The sequence below is a fragment of the Bombus fervidus genome, chromosome 12 (genome assembly GCF_041682495.2).
Source record: "Bombus fervidus isolate BK054 chromosome 12, iyBomFerv1, whole genome shotgun sequence".
NCBI lineage: Eukaryota > Metazoa > Arthropoda > Insecta > Hymenoptera > Apidae > Bombus > Bombus fervidus.
In genome coordinates, this window is record NC_091528.1 from 7,195,260 (window position 1) to 7,211,654 (window position 16,395).

General features: G+C 36.7%; 2 protein-coding genes across 4 annotated transcripts; one reads left to right on the plus strand and one right to left on the minus strand.

The window, feature by feature from the left end:
• Positions 1-2,392: 2,392 nt before the first annotated feature.
• LOC139992642 (ceramide-1-phosphate transfer protein) lies at positions 2,393-4,291 on the plus strand. Of its 2 annotated transcripts, XM_072013669.1 has the most exons (5): positions 2,393-2,497; positions 2,785-3,003; positions 3,273-3,481; positions 3,555-3,730; positions 3,803-4,291. In XM_072013669.1, the coding sequence occupies exons 2-5, from the start codon at positions 2,876-2,878 to the stop codon at positions 3,923-3,925; spliced, it is 636 nt and encodes a 211-aa protein (XP_071869770.1). In that variant the 5' UTR covers positions 2,393-2,497; positions 2,785-2,875; the 3' UTR covers positions 3,926-4,291. The 2 variants fall into 2 exon arrangements, with proteins under 2 accessions (XP_071869770.1, XP_071869769.1); XM_072013668.1 differs by lacking the exon at positions 2,393-2,497 and having other exon boundaries at positions 2,679-3,003.
• Cnt2 (Concentrative nucleoside transporter 2) lies at positions 3,539-8,740 on the minus strand. Of its 2 annotated transcripts, XM_072013666.1 has the most exons (12): positions 7,851-8,740; positions 7,521-7,583; positions 7,128-7,290; positions 6,902-7,061; positions 6,643-6,808; positions 5,791-5,985; positions 5,560-5,721; positions 5,411-5,504; positions 5,189-5,348; positions 4,943-5,111; positions 4,528-4,867; positions 3,539-4,465 (listed from the first exon to the last, which is right to left on the minus strand). In XM_072013666.1, the coding sequence occupies exons 1-12, from the start codon at positions 7,878-7,880 to the stop codon at positions 4,437-4,439; spliced, it is 1,731 nt and encodes a 576-aa protein (XP_071869767.1). In that variant the 5' UTR covers positions 7,881-8,740; the 3' UTR covers positions 3,539-4,436. The 2 variants fall into 2 exon arrangements, with proteins under 2 accessions (XP_071869767.1, XP_071869768.1); XM_072013667.1 differs by lacking the exon at positions 7,521-7,583 and having other exon boundaries at positions 7,851-8,738.
• Positions 8,741-16,395: the final 7,655 nt, after the last annotated feature.

The following is a 16,395-nucleotide window of genomic DNA, read 5'->3' on the forward strand; positions in this document are numbered from 1 at the left end:
AGAGAAGAAGCTAGATATTGGAGCAAGAGGGAACGATGACGATCGACGAAGAAGGAGACGACCGACGCTCGGCTTGGGAGGGTAGAAAATTTGTTAGACAGGGTGCGGACTGGGACGAGAGAATCGAGAATTTGAGGAGGGAATGGAGGCAAGAAGCCAAGGCGCGACACGAACACCGGATTGGGTTACCGGGATAATTAGAATGATGATTAGGAGCGGAGTACGCCTCGTTGACCAATTCTTTCTGGCGCCCTTCATCCGGACGATGTTGCCTTTGAAAGATCAACTTTCTTACAAGGGGTCACCGGAACTGAATGGGGTGAAAGAGTAAATAACCGGACGATTATCGAATCAACGATAGAACAACATCCACAGCGTGTTTATGTTATAGCAAAGGACTTCTCTGCATTTGCAACTGAGAAAAGAAATATCGAAGGGCATCGAATTAGTGGCACATCATAGATGAGTTATGTAAGAAATTAGGCTTTTTTCGAAGCATGAACACAACAGCTGTATGGGGAGAAAGGCTAAACAACAGGATAGTTACCAAAGTCAGGATGAGTTACAAAGAAGGAGAAACGTTGAAACACATCGAATTCGTGGATGGAGTGCGTTCAAAGAAAGAGCCTTTTTCGAGGAGTGGATGAGTTGAAGAAGTAAAGAACAGGTCAATCGTCGAGTTGACGATAAAACAACATTCTAAAAATTTGACTGTTATAATAGACAATATTCAGACAGGATTTATGACGCATCATGGAGGATCCGTCAGAAAATCGGATATTTTCAAAAGTAACCTCGTCGTCTCCTTTACAATGGAACGTTTATCCACTTACACGAATGATATACGAAGAAGGGAAAAAACGCTGAAACTGACCAAATTCGTGGCACATCGCGGGCAACTATCAAGACGATTGGTGAAATCGCTATTGTCAAGCTTCGACGGCGGACGTTACAGCACCCCAGTGACACATTTTTATGCGCCTCAGCGTGATTGGTCGTTCGAGTTGAATCCCCGTGAGATCACTTGACTGAATACGGGTAACCGTCGTAAAAAAAGAAAGGCTAAGACATATGGCATAGACCGGAATGTTTGGATTTCTGAATTCGGTGATTCGTAAGCAGCGCGAAGGTTTTTGGAAAGGAAAAAGGATATGAGAGATGGTCAATCTCGATTTTGCTGCTTCTTGTTTTCTCGGTTACGTTCTCCATACTCGACGCTGCTTAGCTCCATCCGCGTTGAAGTAGACGTGAATATTTGATCGGCCCTTCAACCTTCGCCTCCTTCGCCCTCCCACAAGCTTCGCCTCTTACCTAACCCTCAGTCCCAGCTGCGGTGAATTATTTAACGCCCCCAGGGATACCAGTTACCAACGTATATCTATGTGTCAGTCAGATTCTCAAACTCTTTTGTTCGTACGCTATTGTTCGTATGCGTAACCGATTACGTAATGGTCAATACTAATTACTGCCGTGGACTTATCTTAAGGTTTATAGTCGTGGAAATTATAGACGATTATTAAATTAATTAATTTTAGCGAATTGCCAATTTCAATTGATAAAACGTAGCAATGATAAAATTGTAAAATATTTTTCCTTGATATTATAAAAAGATAGGAGAAGATTGAAAAGAAGGAAGATGAAGATTTTTCTATCAAAGTACATGTTCCTTCAGAGTTTTCTATTCATTTGCTTTCACGAGAACGAATATGCGGTAGCGCAAGTTTGAAATGTTTAATGGTCATTCGTTTGCTGTTGAATTAGATTGGAGAGAGAACAAAGGAACAGTGTACTGCGACCCACGTGGAGATATTTGGAAACCTGTGAAGAAACCACGATCGGTAAACGATTTACCAATTACCGATTACAGCGTTGATAGGTAACGATTCAAAAATCGAGTTACGTTCATATATTGCAACATTATTACACCTATCAATTTATAATAGAGTATTAAAATTAAAGTACTAATAATTTAATTACATTTACGAGTTCAACTTTTGTTACGTTTCCTACCTTACCGAGCAACGCGCTTTTCTATCTTCCTTACCCTTATCTTAAAACAATAAATGGTATATATTATGGCATATTTTAGTATGATATAAAAAGAACAAATTATGTTAAGGTGAAGCAATAATCAAGGTTAAAGTGCTTCTGAAATCTCATTGTATGAGTTATCAAGGAAATTAACCAAAAAGATGATTCAATAAGATTTAATTTCAAATTTTAATTTCAAAATTAACCCACCAGGATGCGCTTGGTTCTATAACGATTCACGTTCTATCTCTCTGCTTTTACTACTACTGAGGAATCGATAATCTTGTGTACGATAAATTATTACATGTCACATCTATTTTGTATTTTAGTTGTGATAGAACTAAAGAAATTTTATATTCAATGAACCGAAATACCTATGATACGAAGAAAGATATTTTGTAATTTCCTCTACGGTTTGAAGGATTAAACCTAAAATTTATGCGGAATGTGATACCATAATCACTAGGTTAGAAAATAAAGTTTATCAAAATGACACTTTTATAAATGAAGTTCATCTCCTATAAGTATCTAAATGTTTCAAGTATAGCTCCACTCATCTAAATTTTCAATATACATAAAGACTAAAATTTATCGACATTGACAATCAACTACTATTGATATCCAGTCTAACAGCAGGATATAATTGACTTCTAGAGCTCGGTTTATTATCCTCGTTTCGTTATCTCAGTTTGCACTAGCAACAGAACGCATAAAAGCAAAACTGTGTTTAATTAATATGTTATCTTTGATCAGATAAGGTGATGTAAATTTTACCTGCGTGGCAAGTAACAAGTGGCAAATGAGTTTAGTCGTCATTTATTGTGCCTGATACAAAAACGCGAAAATGGCGGAAGGCTCCGAACTGCTGTATTTTGATCTTAGACTAGTTCACGATCATTTTGATCGAGCGCTCTTACAAGATGACGATATTGACCTCAGAGCCTATTTGGATGCCTACAATGAACTTTACAAGTAAGGTGGCAAGAGATTGTGTTTTCTATTAGCTATAACCTATAACCAGCTGAAAGTAAACTTTGCATCTAATTAATGGTCATTTATAACTTCTTCCTAAGCCTGAATTATTGTCGCAATATCAATGACATGCATAGTGTAATATCTTAATTACAATTCGTGTAATATCTTTTATTGATCTAAATTTACAAATGACTGTCATTAAATATTTCCTACCATCTGTTTTCATTTGAGAGTGACATATGTGTAATGTTATTTCTTGTTTGCAGATTTTTTCAATTGATGGGCAGTGTTTTTGGCTTTGTATCCTCTGACTTGAAGGAAAAGATCCAGGTATTGAATGATTTGATGAACAAAGATGACCGGAATTATACCACGATAAAGTCTATGATAGAATATGAGAAAGAAAACAAGATTTTGGACAAAGGAGATCACTCAAACGGTGCTCGAACGCTGTTGAGACTTCATAGAGGATTAGGTATTACAATGTATGAAAAATTCTCTGCAAGGATGTATTGTGTTCTATTCACTAATATCTTCTGAATTTGTAGATTTTATTAGAGAGTTTTTAAGACAATTGGGAGAATTGTCGGACAGTGATAAGACATCCAGCTGTTGCCAGGATGCTTACAATAAAACATTAGCTAAGCACCATCCATGGGTAGTCAGAAAGGCAGCGGTGGTTGCCATGTATACAATGCCTACCAGAGAATTATTATTCAGAAAGGTATTTATGTTTTTATATAAAAATAATAGATCATTCTGGATTTTAATCATTCTTCTCATATCTCTTTTTTAGGTTTGTGGTACAGACGTTCAAAGAAACGTCGATGTTTTGCCAAAAATGTTGGAGGTAACCACGGATGTATTCAATCGAACACATAATCTCTATGATGTTCATCAACTTCACAGTTTACCATAAAAATGCATTTAGGATACGTATAATATTGCACCTACTTCTTGTTGTTCGAGAAAGTACACAACACAAACATTCCACATCCAAGATGTGAATCATTGCCAATCCCATACATTGAATTCCAACTATATCGATGTCTTTTGTGATATTTCTTTACTTATTATTATACACGATCGCATTTATGATCACCGAAAATGTACAAAATGCACTAGCTTAGGTTTTCATGTTAATCGTACTACATCATTTTATTCAAAACTTACTTAGTGTGATTTATAAGAACTCGATGTAGCCGCTGGGAGTTATTTGTCGATTTTAATATTTATGTTATAATATAATATTGTGCAATAATATCAGTTAAGTCTGTCGAGGAAACTAAGTCTTTCTTATTGACCTACCTATTTACAATATTTTACAAGACGATAAACTAATGGCGTTTTTTGATAGTTGAGTAATCAATAGATATTGTGGTGATCATTAGACTGTCAGTCATGATCCATGGCAATATGATCACTCATTGTTAATAATAGTCATCGGATATCAGCATTCCTGAAAATGGAAGTTCATCAGTAGAGAAAATCTTAATTGAAAAATGATCTTCCAAATCTTACCAGCAATACTGGCAGTGATGAAACAGATAATGCTGCCACCCACGAATGCTCTCACGACAGTATTGGCCACAGATTCCTTCTTATCAGGAGCTAGAGAATTCATCATGCTCATGGTGATTCCCACTGAGCTAGGATTCGCAAATCCACAAATCGCAAAAGTAGCAATGGCCTCGGTTCTACCAAAAATTCGACCTTGTTCCTTATACTTTCCTAAAGTTTCGTAGGCCACAAACTCGTTAACCACAGTCTTCAGACCTATGAGAGTAGCCACGTCGTCACATTGATCCCAGGGCACTCCCATGATCCAACTAAGTGGCATGAATACTTTCGATAGGATCAACTAGAAAAGAATGATCCCAACTTTCAGCAAAACAGAAAGAATGAAATTATTCTAAGTATTTTAATGTTTCCTCACTTCCAAGGTCAATTCTTCGTAACCAACCAGTGACCCTATCCAAGAGAGCAGAGAGTTGACCAACGCCATAAAGGACACGAACGCGACAATGTTAGCGATTATGCCTAAAATCAGAGGAATCGCTGCCACAGCTCCTTTGCTCGCAGCATCGACTAAACTGGAGTCCTTCCTATAAAATTTTCCATGATAAATAACATTTCGTTGGAGTGCTATCACCATAGTACACCATATTGCAAAGAAACTCACGATTTTTCTAATTTAACGTTATGGGAAGTGACCATGATCTTCTCGGTTTCCGGGTAAAATAACTTGGAGTAACAGAGAGTTCCTGGTGCTGCCATCAAAGTGGAGGTTATCAGATGAGCAGGATTTGCACCAAACTTTATGTACGCGGCAAAAACGGTTCCTAAAAATTATAATTAGCATCTTCTCGATAAAGGGAATTCATTGAACATTTTGTTTAATCACCTGACACCGTGGCAAAGCCCGAACACATAATGGTGTGCAATTCCGAGGTAGTCAGTTTGTTCAAATAAGGTTTGATCATTAACGGTGACTCCGTCTGAAAATAAATATACAGTCACAATATCCAAAAGAATACCGGTCTACCTTCCTACCATTCCAAGAAAAATGTTTCCAGCACATGTTACTGATTCACAAATCGAAGTTCCCACGACACTCTGTAGTATTCTACCTAAATTGAAAATGAACCATTGCATGGTACCTAAATAGTAGAAAATCTGGATGAAGAAGCTGAAGTAAAAGATCACAGGCAGCGCCTGAAATATAAAGTATTTTAGTTAGCGAGGATAATTTATTTTGCGGGCTAAAAGAGGGAATTCACTGACGCTGAAAGCGAAGACACCATCGGTGACTAATTTGTCGGAGTAAATGAAGCTTGCACCGCTCTTGGCGAAGTTCAAGAACCCCTCTACTTTGTTAGCGAGGCATTGGAAAATAGATCGACCCAAGGGCCATCGAATTAAGAAGAGACCAAAGAGAAATTGTAGAATCAATCCAGACAAAACGGGCCTCCATTTGACCTAAATTTGTAAAGATAATAAATATCAATTCTTGGTCAAACTTTTCCGATTTTTATGTGAAATAGAACATGTAATGTTAAACGTTTGTTTTAATAGCGGTGAGCATATAAATGGGAAGCGTTCTTATACAAACTATTATATTTTATAATTAGATTGCGAATTTCTGTGCAGATTCGTACCTTTATGAATACAAATAAAGAATCGGAAGCTAAATAAAAATTTGTTTCACTTACTAGATACTATAACGAATACTTTACTTCGAATGTTTCGTTCGTTTTTGCATTTCATGTGCATTTTAAGTATTGTTACACATTTACATATTCTTTAAATACATCATATCTGCACCATTACAATATCGTTATTACTTAAAATGAAAGGTCGTTCTATATTTAAAGTGCTTTAGAACATAAAAAACAGAATTTTCAAATGCTACATTAAAGGGGAAAGATAGAAATGGAACTTTCATAATACAACTTATTGAATTTAGGAATAAGTATTCTATTTATACGCTCGTCATTATATCTCAAGATACCTGTTTGGTAATCTACTCAGAGTGAAGATAAAATACAATTTGATGCAAAATTTCGATAGTTTATCGAATTGATAGTGTGCGTATTAAATTGTAATTTTATAATATTTGACATGTGATTTACTTACGCGACCAGGATGTTTGGAGAATATGTATCCGATAGCGAGCAATATAATGATCCCAAGTCCACTCCTTAATCTCTCCCTCGAATTAGCAGTGTCAATAATGAGAAATGCTACGATTCCAATTAAGAAACAAGCATAAATTACCGTCTGAGTAATAATGCTGCCATATCTATCAAAAATAGAAATCAAACATTCGGTATGATTAATTGAATCATTGATAACATCGCCGATCATGCATTTATTAAATCTAGTAGATTTTTACCTTGTTTTGTTGAGATTTTTGACGACGTTGTTGAATGGACGACAACAATATCCGAGAATTAAGTGCCCTAAGTAATGATAAAAAAGTCCGCCATAAGTGATCACTAATAAGATGATTAGCAGTCCGTAACCATCGCACCAATTGAAGTAATTCTCGTCATCTGATAAAAGTCTGGATTAAATGAAAATAACGAAATAATCAAATTTTCAGAATCGCGATTACTCACTGTTTTTTTTCCAGTATAATGTGGCAGAAACAAGATAAATTAGTACAACAACATTTAGTACAGTCAAATACAGACACTTGAACAGTAACTGATGTTTTGAATAAAAATTGTTCAAGGCACTGCGTCCTGCACGCAAATAACCAGTTGAATCTTCTGCCCTTTCCTGAAAGAGCAAACAGAAATTTCATAGTCAAAGTGATAACGAAAATAATAATACAAATATAAAAAATTCTGCACAATTTTCGCTAGTACTCTAAATAACGAGAAACATGACTATCATTGATAAACACTTGACGAAACTTTTAAGCAATAATTTATCTCACTGAACAATAACATTCTTTTAACAATCTTTTATCATTGTCATTACAAACGAAGAGACGCAAGCGCGCATACCACGTTTCTTGTCATTTCCTCGCTTGTCAGATGTCCAATCTCGAATGTGTTAAACTCGTTACTCTGTAAAAACGGAGAAACGTGCTAAAAATAATCGCCTGAGGAATACTAATCACTCTCAGTTGAAATATCGATGCAATAGAATATTTTCTATAATACGGAAATAACGTCTTACGATAATACTTTTCAGAAATTAACTAATTAATGTAAGAGGAAATATTTTTAGCGAAAGAATTATAGAAAATAATAGGAAATTGTATAGAAGAAATGAAGTATAAAATATCTGAAATACTTGAAATAATTGAACAGAAGAAACTAAATATAAAATACCTCAAACCCGGGATTTATGGTCCCAGACATATTTCCAACAGAAATGTAGTTTCTTTGTCAGGCGCAGTTTGTTACTAACTGGCATGAAGATAACTAACGCATTGTGATCGAAAAAAAAAGCAATTATTTCTGCAGAAGCGGGGTTACCTTACTCGTATAAGCAACTGATAAGTGGGACAATAATTGCTTATTTCGATACCAGATAACACAGATAAGAGTAAGTCAACTAATTGCCGAATTTCGCACAACATATGGTTTAATTTTCAAACGATAACTTTCTTTCAAACACACAAAAAAAAAAAAATAAAAAAAAGAAAGTATATGTATAAGAAAAAGAAGAGTAAACTGTTCTTTTTATCAACATGAGTTATACCGATCAAATTATATCACGTATTCGATCATAGTTTTTACAATACGTAACACACAAATTATATAATTGAACGTCAAATTATAGAACGTCAAGCAAGCAAAAATTTTCAGTCACGATCCGTTTTGGGCAAAGAAAAGAATTCTACTATGTTAACGCTCGACGGATCAGAAATACTGCGGCATCGATATCTTCTAACGCGTGCACTCAGATAAGCCTCTTGCATCACTGAAGATGATATGACTATTAATCATTACCATCAATGGATAGTAGGGGAAACGTTGAATTTCGAGTACAAGATTTTACAATTGACCTCGTTTCATACGATCGGCCTCGTTTCGCGTAGGGGACACGGGTTAAGTGCGCTAATTATCGTAGATTTCTACCTGCAGCGCGATAAGACAATGGATTGTCACGCTTATCGTACATGTTGTTACGTTATATGTTACATATTATACATGCTTGTTAAAATTGACCATCGATATGTAGTCCATTATTGTAGCCGGAACAATTTTTGAATCATTTTTATTTTTCATTTTCATTCACATATTATACATGCTTGCTAAAATTGACCATCGATATATAGTCCATTATTGTAGCCGGAACAATTTTTGAATCATTTTGATTTTTCATTTTCATTCACATTATACAGATGGACATGCCTTAAAAACGTAATAGATCCAAAAAATAAAATTACACTATAGAGCCACATGATACTATTACCATCGAGTTTGATCTGTGAAAAATGATCTATAGGAAAGATTAATCCTGTTTATTTTCTAAAATTACGAAGCGGTCTTACGTACACAAATGGCCATCACTATATGCAAGTATCTTAAAATAGATTTTTTTCAACTTGAATTTTTTTTAATGGCTATGAGTCTTCGGTAGTTTGAGAATTATCTTAGAAACAATGAAAGTGCGATACCTTCAAATAAATTTCATTCACAGCCACGAATTTTCGGTGGTTCGAAAATTACCTACGCAACACCAGAAAAGGGCGACAATCCTGAGGAGTCGATTCGAATGCCTCGTTCATCCAGCGAGCCCTACGAGCCCTGAATTCGAAAAGAACCCGTGAATTTCGAGGAGACAGGGCAATTGTATCGGCGACAGGTCGAAAAAAATTCCTGGCTCTTTTTCACACGAGTCTGGTACGTAGCTGTCGGTCACGTGACGACGCGTCGTCGTAACGGATCGTGGGTGAAGGCGGACGCGAAACGCAATTTAACAGGGTGAACGTCGCGACGGCTGTCGATACTTTCTCTTGCGTGGTCCATCAAAATTCTTCCGCCGTGTTTAGCCACGCACAAGTCGTTGGCGGCCTCCGCGTGCACCAGCAAACCGGAAAACCGTGCTCGTAATTGACGATATCTGCTCGCAATTCAGATTTCAGCCGAGAATAGCGCGGATCATGACGATTCTACGACATTCCGTGTAATGACTGACCGAGAGGAAATTGCGAGACGCGCTTCCTGAACGATAAAAATAATTATCGTGCGCGAGAAGTATTGCGTTAATCGTACGGCTTATACCTTGAAAAAGATATCACCTTCGTCGTAATCACCTAATGACGGACACGTGAATAATTGCAAAGGAATTAGAGGAATTCACTGCGACTTACCTCGATTTCAAGCATTGTTCTTGAGATTTTGCGATCTTTGATGGTACAAGGTAATGAGATCGTTGGAAAATAGCGAATTTCTGAGAAATACCTTAAAACCCTATATTAACTTTAGAATTATCAGAGTTGATAAAGTTACCAATTTGTAATTTTTTATCGAAATTTTACAGATTTACAATGATGCATTTTTCGTAATTTGAATGATTTTCTATCTTCGTATTTGGTCACGGAGCTGAAATATGCGTCTTCCTCCAAAACTTTAAAAATATTGCTCTCCGTAATATTAAAGTATCGTTTGTGTTAATAACGATAATGATTATAATTATCAATTATTTTAAAAAGAGTTAAATCCTTACAGGTAATAGCTTCTATCTATTTTCAATTATGTCGTATTAAAATTCTTCTATTTAACCAGAAGGCGATATTAGAATTAGAAATTCAACAAGAATATCCTATTATATTTTCTCCTGTAATCTTCATATATTTTTTACATGACTTCTAATACTAAAGTTAAAGTATTATGTAATTGTGGAAAATTACAAAAGTAATTTGCAAATACCTCCTAAGAATAACATTGTTCCTTTGATTACTCACTAATCTATGTAAAATTCTGAAAACACAGATATTACGGAACTTCAGCGCGTTGAATATTCACTCGCGCAAACAAACGCTTTATCGCTGACGTCCGAGAGGATTGCGAGTATGTTGCCACTAGATAATTAGTCACTCCTGCACGCTGAAGCTTTCACCCATTTATTTAGGGAAAGGTTACGATGAATGTATCGCCTGGAGCGTAAGTCGGAATGCCATCGATTTCAATCGTCCCTTTTTTCTTTGCCTGAGATTTCGATCAAATTATATAACGAGGCTTATTTGTCCGCGTACCCGAATAATGGGAGAGGCGGATTTCTTAAGCGCACGTGGACCGACCGAAGGTCTTTCCAGAAAAAAAGGTCGGTTCACGAATAATACAACTTCGAAAACCTTCAGAATTGATTTTAGAAGCGATTTCAACTCGATTCGCAAGAAAACAGGAATACGCTAAAGAAAGCCCTTCGTTGACAAAAAAATCCAATTAGTCAAGATCCGGGTGATCTGTTAATCACGGGCTATTTGTTAACGCTAGAACTACCAATTAAAATGATTGGTATCAAATTTTTCTTTTAGTAATTATTGAAAATTATTGTAATTTTAATTTTTACTTTCATCGAGACAGAAACATGACTACATATACGTACTTATTTATTTAGTTCTAATTAACTATATTTAACATATTTTGGATGCATGGTAAAGATCGATAGTTCTAGTTTAATTAGTCTAATCGTGCAAAAGAGTTGTTTCATATCTATATAAAATAAATTGTATCATGCTTATGAATAATTAAATTATATATATCGTACTAATATACTTTGGAAGAATGAAAATCGAACTACTTGAAACTAATTTGTTTTCGTAAATTTTTAATTTCACGATTATAGGAAGTGATTAACAGATTAATTCGGCGGAGCATAAGATTAAAACGATGTGGATCAGGAAGATGAGTCGCCTCTTATCTATCCGAGACGCGACGGGAGACGAGACAGTCACGAGTGACGAGTCACGTACAAATTTTTGTAGGAAACCAGGCCCGCATGTTTTTCATGCGCTATCTGACACCCTAACTGCGGAGAATTTGATTTCCTAGACAGTCTAGGTCTAGGTAGACAGTGCTTATACAGCGACTGCGATGCGTCGTAAAAAGCGGAAGTTAAAAAACAGAGATAAACAGTCCTTGATCAACGTCTACAAGAAGAATTTTTTCGTGATCGATCGTTCCATCGACCAAACAAACAACAAACGTCCATTCTATTAGGTCATTCTCCTAGTATCTGAGACATTTTTAAGCCATTTTTTTTTTTTTTTTTTTTTTTTTTTTGAGGAACGTACTTTCTTTCAAACTAGACATTTTTATTTGAACAAAATTTTATGATGTTCAATTCACGCTTTTGTCAATCTACTCGGAGAAAAGAAATTCGAAGGGAAAGTAAAAAATTCAAGAAACACGAGAGATAAAGCGAAGCATCAATAACAAATTGATAGGATTTTTGCAAGGTTTGCGACCCCTTGTTGAGCAAAAGAAGATCATTGCCCTTCTTAATTAAAATGCCCCATCTACCATATCGAAATTGAAGAAAACGAAAATTTTATACCATCTTTGTTTTTCTTCGTTCGATTAAAAATATTGAACCTGTATACTTTCTGACGCCCCTTAAAGGTGTAGAACGCAGGGAGTTTCAAATATTTTAACATATCTTGAAAAATGAGAAGATGCTAGATTTTAGCTAAGGAAAGCAAATCAGTTTGTAGATATTTTAGAGAAAGGAGGTGCGAGTTACTACAGACACAATTAAGTTACTGTTTAAAGTAAGAATAGAGACCGGATTCAGGATGACCTAAGAATTTTCCCCCCGACCATCAGTTTTTCCTTAATCGTTCGATAAATCCCCGAGAATGTTCTTTCTAAGAATAGAGAAAACGAGTAGACTGAAATTATTTCAAGATAGATGGGTGCGTCAAACGAACGATTGACGTACGTTCCCGCCACTCAGGCGCAATTTGCATTTTTCGGAGCTATCCGCTTCGCCGAACTGTCTACGGCCTTGATAATTCTACACACCTCCTCTATTTTCCTGTTCTACGTAGTAGAAGTTAAGCAAGCCAGTTTTAGGTCCCTGGCACGGGGCCAAGCCCGTTGAGAATAGCGAAATCCGAAGAGCATAACTTGTGGATAAACATCGGCGTTACACATGCTCCTCAACTTCAGCGTGGTGCAGCACGTCGCGGCATCACGTTGCCTCCCGGATCGAAAAATCGTCTCTAAGGAACCTCCAGTGCGGGAATTCACCAATCTTGTCCTCTAACTATGCTGTCGTTAGCTTATTCCTTAGTAGGTTAAACAAAAATCTCGTGGAACACATAGTTGTCGTCGATGAACCATATTACAATTTTAATCGAATTTGGACATTTTTAAACAATGCATTATAAGAATAACGACGTATAATAATTACAATTTCCAAAAAAAGGAAGCGACTCTCATTTTCTAAATTATTTTCGTTCATGGTAATTCATCAAAATTTATGAAAAAGATCAATACGAGGATAAAGCAGTGTATCGACAACCAATTGATACAATTCTCGTAAGGTTCGCAAAAAATTGTCCCTTTTAATTAAAATAACGCATTAACGATTCCAGTTGGAGCTCATACAGTGGCGCACGAAAGTATTGGAATAATTTCGTTTGATATTGACCAGCTCAAAATTAGGTTCGCTTATTCACTCGTATTAAATTGATAATAATATCGTATTTATCTTTGTCATCTTTTTTTCTTACGTTTGTAGAAAACGATTTATGAAAACACAACCTTAATTAAAGATTCGAAAGTCGCTGAACGTAACAAATTGAAAAGATACAGAGAGTCTGGGAATGCGATGCCGGAAGATAAAAAACAACGTTGACTGCACTACGATCGGAGACTCGCCGGATTCTGGTACATGGATCTGGTTCAGCCGAACGTATCGTATCTGATCCAAGTAAACTGCGTGATTCCCACAGAGGAATTCAACGCGCGGAAGTGCGTAGTTGCTGGCCACGATGGAAACAGTAAACCAGATGGCCAGCCAGTCCTAGAAGATGAGAACCGAAGAAAATTGAAGATTCTTCCGAGGCATCTTCCTGTTCCTCTTATTTCGCGCGATTCTGCTGGAACATCTAAAAAAGAAGAATCCCCAAAATGCTAACGACAGAGCCAGGAACAAGTTTTGTTGCGACGATCGTTTCGACGAAATCCTGAGTGATTTATCATCGACGACTCCGATTTAAATAACGCCGTGTGGCGATTGTAATGCATTTTTAATTGGAATATTCGTGTCTTGTGACTTCAAATTAGTCGTGAATGATTGGCCTCATTGATATTCCTCGATACTCTTCAGGAATTGCATCGATTTAAATCCCTTCTCGACACTCGCAATGCATTTTTAATTCGATTCTTGAATTATTCCTGCATTATTAAAAGGTATCGATAACGTTTGATACGGGATGAGAGAGGGGAAATGTAAGTACGCATTAAAATTGGAATGCTCATGTTCCCCTCTTCGTGGTCTCGGGCACGTCTCGTCGGAATGCGACGAATCCGATCCGTCGTCTTTCGTCGCAGCACGCGACTTCTCTCCCGAGGCGGAAAGAGTCGGATTCCGTCCTTTATCATCTCTGCGTCAGTTCCGATGTTCTGTTATCTGGGCTGACGATCATCTTCCGAAAGCTTGGTAGCCGCTAGAAATTAATCTCCGCACTGGACACGCGTTGAATCGACGGGTAGGAACAATTTGCGCTCTGACAGCGAATTTATTTTATCTCTGATCTCCGACTAACCAGCCTGCATCCTATAAATTACCATCTAATACGAAATGCTGCTTTTTATATTAAATTTATCGATCGGGACAAGAAGATCGATAATGACGGACGACAATAATAAATAATATTTCCTTTAAAAAAAGGGGGAAATGTTTGAAAAATGCGAAAGTGCAAAAGGTCTACTACTGCTCAATAATACATGACTAATTTATTACGCCTGTTATACAAAACATTTTGAAGTTTCATTAGCATTGCAATAAGACACATTATTATATTGGATAAAATTTGAAACCGCTCTGAAAAAATGTACAAGTTACAAGCACGTACTTTGCAAAGTATTGTCAAAGCGTTTGAACACTCAACTATTAATCACTTGGTTGGTAAAAATGAAATGTCATTTATTCGAAGTTTGAATTTAATGAATCTAATACCATGTATTCAACTATCAACGATTAGCAGAAAATAATTGACTCTTCTCAAACACAACGAATAAACTGTGACAACTTTTATATACATTTTCAAATTGCACTCAAACTGTGCCAATATAATCGCGACAGTCGACTCTGATGAAACTCCAAAAAGTTTCATCTAACGCGCGTAATACATTCGTCAAAATTTTCTGTGTTAAGTGTCCGAATACTTTCGTCGGTCACTGTAATTATGCATGATGTAACGGTACCTGTGAAATCCGTGATCGAGAATCGTCTAGGAGCGTGATCGTTCAAGTTGAATATTTTACTTTCGACCAATAAAAATACTGGAATATTACGAAAAGGGTGAACGGGACACCGATGTTTTCGATTTCATAAGATTCCACGTGCGATGGCGAGGCGGCGGAACGAGTGCACCTATGCGTGGGTGCGATTGCGCAATACAATTCGAAATTCAAATTTCCCTTCCACGAAGCCCGAGGATCGAGCAGGCGAGACCAAATCTCCCTCTCTTACCGGATTCCAGGTATATTCCTTATCTTGATAGTTATCTGCCTTCGTGAAGGTGGCAGAGGAAGAGAGATGTATCCGAGTCATGTAAATTGCACCATTTCCATTTTTTCCTTCTTGTCTACGCGTTCTCGCGCTGCCTTCTCACCCTTGACCGAGCTGTATCACTCTTAACGTTCCTCTCTCACTGTTATTTTAGCATGTTTCAATTTCAATCGGAGAAATAATTCGACAAACGTGGGCGAAACGCAAGCACGTCCATAGTTTTTCCCCGAATTGTGACCAGTTGTTTGACATCAGGATATCAAGGAAATCTGACCGGTTGTTTGGCGCCAACGTATCAAGAAAATCTGGCAACTGGTCGAAATTTCAAGAGAGTTTGGGTTCGCAGAGAAAGTCATTGAACCTATATCACATTTTGTCTAGCGTACAGGCCGGCTACTATTATCGATGTTTTTCTGCGTCAATCGAACAATCGATGATTCCCCTGAACTGGCGTAAGAACATATAAGTTACAAGAATTACGCGAATCGCGTAGAAATCGATTCTGATAATTGTACTGCGAATTGTATTTTTATATCTTGATCTTACTTTTCTTTTATCAAACAAGAAGATATCTAAGAGATAGTTTATACCTTTACATAATTTCCTGAAGTGTTAATCTACAAGCTTCCTATCAATTAAGCGAAGATGATTAAATTCTCTTATCACAAAAACATGAAAATGAAGTGGAGAATATAATATGTCTTTTATAAAGTATATACATATTTATTTCAGAATAAGTTCAGAACTAGGCTAAAACAAGTGACTAAAACTCATTCGCATTTAGATCGAAATGGTTAAGAAATTTGTTAAAAATAAGAAAACACGATTGGGTCTAAAATGGTTTAATTACATTTAATGCTTCCTGAATAGTAAACTTTCCTAAGAACTTAAGCTACCCCAAATCCATTACTCTTTTACAAACTCGCTGAACTGAAATTTCTACTGATTTCAAAAAGCACCCAGTCACGAGTGGATGTCTCCTAGGATGTTAATCGAACGATCCAGATTAATACGACACGTGGTGTCCACGGGCCAGTTCCGAAAGTGTTCCGCTCTATTCCTCATCCCTATCCGCGACGTAAGGGGCCTGACAAGGCCGACAGATAAGTGTTACGATTGCAAACAACAGTTTGATGGCGAAGCAAGGCCCCGCGTTATTTATTTTGGTACGTCTAGACG

Excerpts from the sequence above, each read along its gene's own strand:
- Cnt2 (XM_072013666.1), bottom strand. The coding sequence starts at position 7,880 with ATGTCTGGGACCATAAATCCCGGGTTTGAG. Across the intron at positions 7,291-7,520 it reads AGGAAATGACAAGAAACGTG|GAAAGGGCAGAAGATTCAAC; the intron begins GTATGCGCGCTT and ends TTGCTCTTTCAG. Across the intron at positions 5,505-5,559 it reads GAAACATTTTTCTTGGAATG|ACGGAGTCACCGTTAATGAT; the intron begins GTAGGAAGGTAG and ends ATTTATTTTCAG.
- LOC139992642 (XM_072013669.1), top strand. The coding sequence starts at position 2,876 with ATGGCGGAAGGCTCCGAACTGCTGTATTTTGATCTTAGACTAGTTCAC. Across the intron at positions 3,482-3,554 it reads GAGACTTCATAGAGGATTAG|ATTTTATTAGAGAGTTTTTA; the intron begins GTATTACAATGT and ends CTGAATTTGTAG. Across the intron at positions 3,731-3,802 it reads GAGAATTATTATTCAGAAAG|GTTTGTGGTACAGACGTTCA; the intron begins GTATTTATGTTT and ends TCTCTTTTTTAG.